Here is a 5,286-nt window from a genome sequence, read left to right as displayed (position 1 = left end):
GAATGTATTCCTACAGGGGCACATGTAGTTCCATGGTAACAAACTCAATATTTGAACCAATCCCGGTGATCTCCACTAGTAACTCCAAGAATATTTGACATATCAAAAATAGATTTATAGCATAATAGACTCAAAGGATCTATTTTTACAAATCATAATTTTCATAGCAAATCCAGCATTTGAACTAAAGCAAATAAATAACCTTTTCATGTTAAAGTCTTTAGCAATTTAATATCAATGTAAAGATACAACAAGTGCTACTCCTTTGTTGAAATTACAAAAGACAAACTTTTTCATAAAAACACATCTTTAGTGCTCAAGCATTTTATACTCTTATCAACATATAAGTTTTAATAAGTGTCATTTTGCCAAAAAAGTTTGAAAACAAGATTTTTATAAAATTACATGACACTTCATAAGCAACAAATTTAGAAACACATGGTGAAATCTTTCTCGCTTGTCCCCACAAGTACGGATGCACATTTACAAATAGTATAATGTATCAACTGAAAACATACTTTTAGAGAAAGTTCCTCAAGAAGAGTAAGTCTTAATCAACTTACCTCAACCTTCAAGCTCCAAATAATACTACACCGCTCCAATTGATTAAAATGCCCAAATATGACCAACAATTCAATATCTACCATTCGGCAACAAGCCTTTAACCATCCATTTAGTCTTTACAATTCGGCAACAAGCCTTCATCTATCCCAAATTATCCAATAGGTTCACCCATTAGCCTATTAAATTCCATTCTTAACATTTAATACTCATTTGAAGTCATTAATGATACTATGTTGATTACCCAACATCATCAAGTTACTATTCATTACATTCTCCAACAAAATCCTAGGTTCAAGAACACCCATTTCAAGAACTAGTGATGTATCTTATTCAAATGGCGATTCCCGATTCAATTCATTCATCAATTAAGTTATCAATTCTATTGGAATCATTAGAAACTCAAAATAATCTCATTTATATCAATTCATCACTATTCATCTTCTTCTTTTCATAAAATATCATTTTCAGGACCCGCTCTTAGGGTTCCTATAATACTTCATTTTAACTTCAAATAAACTTCATAAACATACTATCCACACTTCAATATATCACATATATGAGGCTCAAGTGAAGGGATTACCTCTAGGTAGAAGAATCTCACTTTTTCTCTTTTTGGTATTCTTGAAGATTCAACATATTTCCTATGGATTTGATCCATAATAATGTTAGTGTTATCACTAAATGATGTTATATAATCATACTTGTACTAAAATAACTTACCTTTAAGTGTATCCATGGTGGAAGAGCTCCTTTTTTCTTTAGAAATCAATTCCAAGTCGAAGAACTAACTTATTCTCTCTCTAAACCCTTGTTTCAACCCTTTAAAAATGACCCATAAAGCTGCGTAGCCTACGTATGAAAGCTAAGCAGGAGGCCTTCCCTTAGCCAAATTCTGAAATTGGCTACGCGGGTTGCGTAGCCTGCTGCGTAGCTGCACTACCACCTTCTAGTAAAACGCCCATAACTTATTGTAAAAATATTCAAACGATGAACAGTTTAAAGCATTGGAAACTACACACATAGACCTTTCATCTAATAGTTCATAAACCATATAACACTTTATATCTTTAGAGTTATGCTCGTCTGAACGTAAGTCTTGTTTGAATTCATTTGAAACTTTAGCCCATCATATAGCTTCCAACTTAAATTAACCTTATGACTCTTCTTAGACCATAAACCGTTTCTATATACCTCGTACACATATTATCATTTTCAAATGATATCATTTAAATCATTAGCCCTTGCTCACATGCGAATTAATATAATTAGAACATGCCGATCTTCTTTAAAGCCTTTAAACACTACGAAATTTTCCGGGCGTTACATATTTTATTTTGCTTACTTAGTTAAGAAATTGTGTAGTTGTAAGATAATTTGTTTCCTAGTTTTATTTGCTTCACTATATTATTAATATGGATTGTAATATTATTGTAGAGACTGTGAATCTCATCACTTTTTATTTATTTAATTGTCTTTTCAACATATGCTTGTGTTGGCAAAAGAAATTCTACCCTTTGTCTTTGACCGGAATGCGTTGCTAGTGTTAATAGCTGATTATTTACTTTAGTAATTAATCAAACATTCAGAGCGCTTAGCAAACAAGAAAATAATACATAATCTTGAACCTTATTTTGCTGTAAGGATCTAGTGGATTGCAAGCACTACTGCATGGGATATTTATTACAGCTTACATGTTCTCTTGATTCTCCTTCCAAGCAAGAAAACTTTGTATAACTTTAGTGACCATATATTTGTTGAGGAAATTTGATTGACAAGACTATAAAACTTGATACAGATTGGAATTTGGCCTCATAAGTAAAGAAGAAAAAAAGGAAAAACAAACACGAAGCTGATATCCTAGCATCATTTCACAAAGAACCTAGTTAAGAAATTTCTTGTTTAAAGGCAAAATCCAAAAGGTCCATAGCTTCTAATTGTAGAAACAGACTAGAAAAGAGGGAAATTAACAATTATCTGCTACTACTATGACAATAACTCAAGAATTCCTCTTTTCAGGATTGGCAACGAAACCATGAACTTTTTAAGAATTAGGCATGCTTGTTTCAATCAAGAATGTCTTATGCTTGAGGCTCTGATCCTGCTGGTTTTGCATTGAGAAGTGGTTGCAGTGCCTTAACCACAATTGTCATGTTTGGCCGGAAATCTGCCTCGTATTGAACACAAAGTGCTGCAACAGCTGCCATCTGAGAATAAACCGAATAGTGCTTACATGATGTAAAACAAAATTGACAAGAATTTGTTCAAAACATGATTATCAAAGATGAGAAAAAAAACCTTAGCAATTGCCTTTGGAGGGTACTCATTATTTAGCTTGGGATCAACACACTGCTTCACTTTGTCTTCACTTAATCGCGGAGTTGCCTGCAGAAGATTTGAGGATGAACCAGTATTATTTAAAGAGAGCTAAACAAAAATTAGGAAGGATAAGAACCCTACCCATGTAACAAGACTCTGTTGGCCTTTGGGCATTGTATGATCTACTGGCTTCCTTCCTGTCAATAGCTCTAAGAGAACAACTCCGAAACTATACACATCGCTTTTTTGTGTTATCTGTCCTGTCATGGCATACTCTGGAGCATGGTAGCCAAATGTCCCAAGAACTCTAGTGGAATGCAGACGAGCTGCTGTGTCTGAAGACTGGTTTGTCAAGTTGAAATCAGCAATCTTTGCTGTAAAATCATCAAAGAGTAGCACGTTGCTGGATCTGACATCACGATGAATAATTGGTGGTTGAACTTTTTCGTGTAGATATTCGAGGCCTCTAGCTGCACCATAAGCAACTTTAACTCTCTGATTCCAAGTAAGAACTGGACCAGGCTCAGCACCTTGTACTCCTTTTCTACCTACAACAGAACATCCAAGAATCACTTATGAATGAATTGCACAATTTAGCCTTGCACAATCTAGCCTACACTAGATGATTCTAGAATGAATTCATATTGACCAAACCAAGAATCATTGGGAAGTCCATTCATGATACAATTATCAACACACCATGTAACACATCATGCAACGAGCCCATGGTTGCGAACTCATAAACCAAGATTCGATTATTTGCTGCCAGGCAATACCCCATCAGAGTCACAAAATGATCATGTTTAAGTCTTGAAACTATTGATAACTGCATAAACAAAAAGGAAACAAATTTGAGAGAATGATCTGTTCCTCCTAAAGTAGTACCGTACTAGTTATAGTACGAAAAAGGAAGAAAATATCAAGGACTCAAGACCTGGGATGCAAAGTCAGAATCTGGTTCTGGTGAAGAACTAGTATCCAATTTCTTAATTGCTGCTTGTTGGCCATTGCTTAATTTAGCACCAAAAACGCGGCCATAAGATCCCTCTCCAATCAGAGCTTTCTGTCCAAAGTTACCAGTAAGTCTATTTAGCTCATCCAAGGACATTTCTGGTACCTCAATCGGTAGAACTTTCTGAGGAGCTCCACTCCTAGCAGCACTCCTTGGCTCTCCTCTTTCACTAGCTGCATTTTCAAACAAACAAGCTTTCACTAATACAAGATCTTGGAGTTTGGATCAATCAAAGTGTCAAGCCATCTCTTTGGTAGTAGGCATGTTCATTTTGACTCTCAAGCGATAAATAGTACATTTTTCTTGACTTGACAAATTCATTTAATTGAACTCAGGGGTGGAACTAGGTGGAGGGAAGAAGTTCATTGAATCCCTTCATGGTAAAATTAATTGTACTTTGCAAAGAGGACTAAAATATTTTTGTTATATATAAACTATTGAATCTTCTTGACATATAGGAAATTCTAGTGTAGTGGTAAAAAAGTTAAAAGTTATTTTAGGTCATAGGTTCAAATCTCAATAAAGAGAAAATAAATTAAAAACATGAAAATTGAAGAAAATGGAGGATATAGGAGCATACCACCACCAGCACCGCCGCCATAGGGATTGCCGGCTCTCGGAGGGGCTGTATTTTGATTAGCCGGCGGACCGCCGCTATAACTGTCTTCTTCCGCACCTCCACAGCACATCATTGTTGTTCTTCAACTATAAAAGAAATTAATTACCACAAAAATTCTCCTTCAATATATTGCTGCTTTTTGTCAATATTCCACATAAACGCCAATTGTTCTCCCTTGAAGTATTTTAAAGGTATATCACAACAAATTCCTAGAAGATATCCAGAAAACATATGATGATCAGAAGGCATTTCCCACAAATTTAAGAATAATAAAGTGTGAATTTGTCTAATAAAACAACATGTGGAAACTTAACAATAACGTCCCCAAAAGAAATTGAAGAGTATGAAATTGTAACGTACCGAAAATCTTGAAAAATACCAATATATACAAGATGCAAAATTAATCAAAACATGAATCTGGAAAAAGATAGAAAGGTAGGAAAAGCATTCATGGATTTTGTTTTTCTTCTTTAATTTTCTCTCTCAGCAAAAGCCAAAAGGAAAGAGAGTTGTCTGTTCAACGAGAAAGTCGCATGGACTCTTTTAGCCGCTAAAACTAACACATCACTTATATTCTACGTACAACGTGCCTCCCTTAACTTTGCACGTCCGACGTGATCAATTATCATGCAGCACTTCTCCCTTTTCATCATTGTTCCATCTTGTTATTTAACTGATTAATTCCATAACAAATTTTAATGTACATATCCATCTCTTGATTATCACGATAGTAGTATATATTGTATGTTATATATATATATATATATATATATAT

The 5,286-nt window shown here is 34.6% G+C and overlaps 1 protein-coding gene across 1 annotated transcript; it reads right to left on the bottom strand.

The window, feature by feature from the left end:
• Positions 1 to 2,269: 2,269 nt before the first annotated feature.
• On the bottom strand, positions 2,270 to 5,039 carry LOC107796176 (putative protein kinase At2g41970). The gene is made up of 7 exons (XM_016618920.2): positions 4,872 to 5,039; positions 4,473 to 4,720; positions 3,815 to 4,065; positions 3,580 to 3,706; positions 3,022 to 3,428; positions 2,860 to 2,946; positions 2,270 to 2,768 (listed from the first exon to the last, which is right to left on the bottom strand). The coding sequence occupies exons 2-7, from the start codon at positions 4,582 to 4,584 to the stop codon at positions 2,643 to 2,645; spliced, it is 1,110 nt and encodes a 369-aa protein (XP_016474406.1). The 5' UTR covers positions 4,585 to 4,720; positions 4,872 to 5,039; the 3' UTR covers positions 2,270 to 2,642.
• Between the last annotated feature and the right edge of the window lie 247 nt (positions 5,040 to 5,286).

The sequence above is a fragment of the Nicotiana tabacum genome, chromosome 4, assembly GCF_000715075.1.
Source record: "Nicotiana tabacum cultivar K326 chromosome 4, ASM71507v2, whole genome shotgun sequence".
In the NCBI taxonomy this organism is placed as follows: domain Eukaryota; kingdom Viridiplantae; phylum Streptophyta; class Magnoliopsida; order Solanales; family Solanaceae; genus Nicotiana; species Nicotiana tabacum.
The sequence above is the reverse complement of the archived record's forward strand: the minus strand, read 5'-3'. Positions and strand labels throughout refer to the sequence as shown.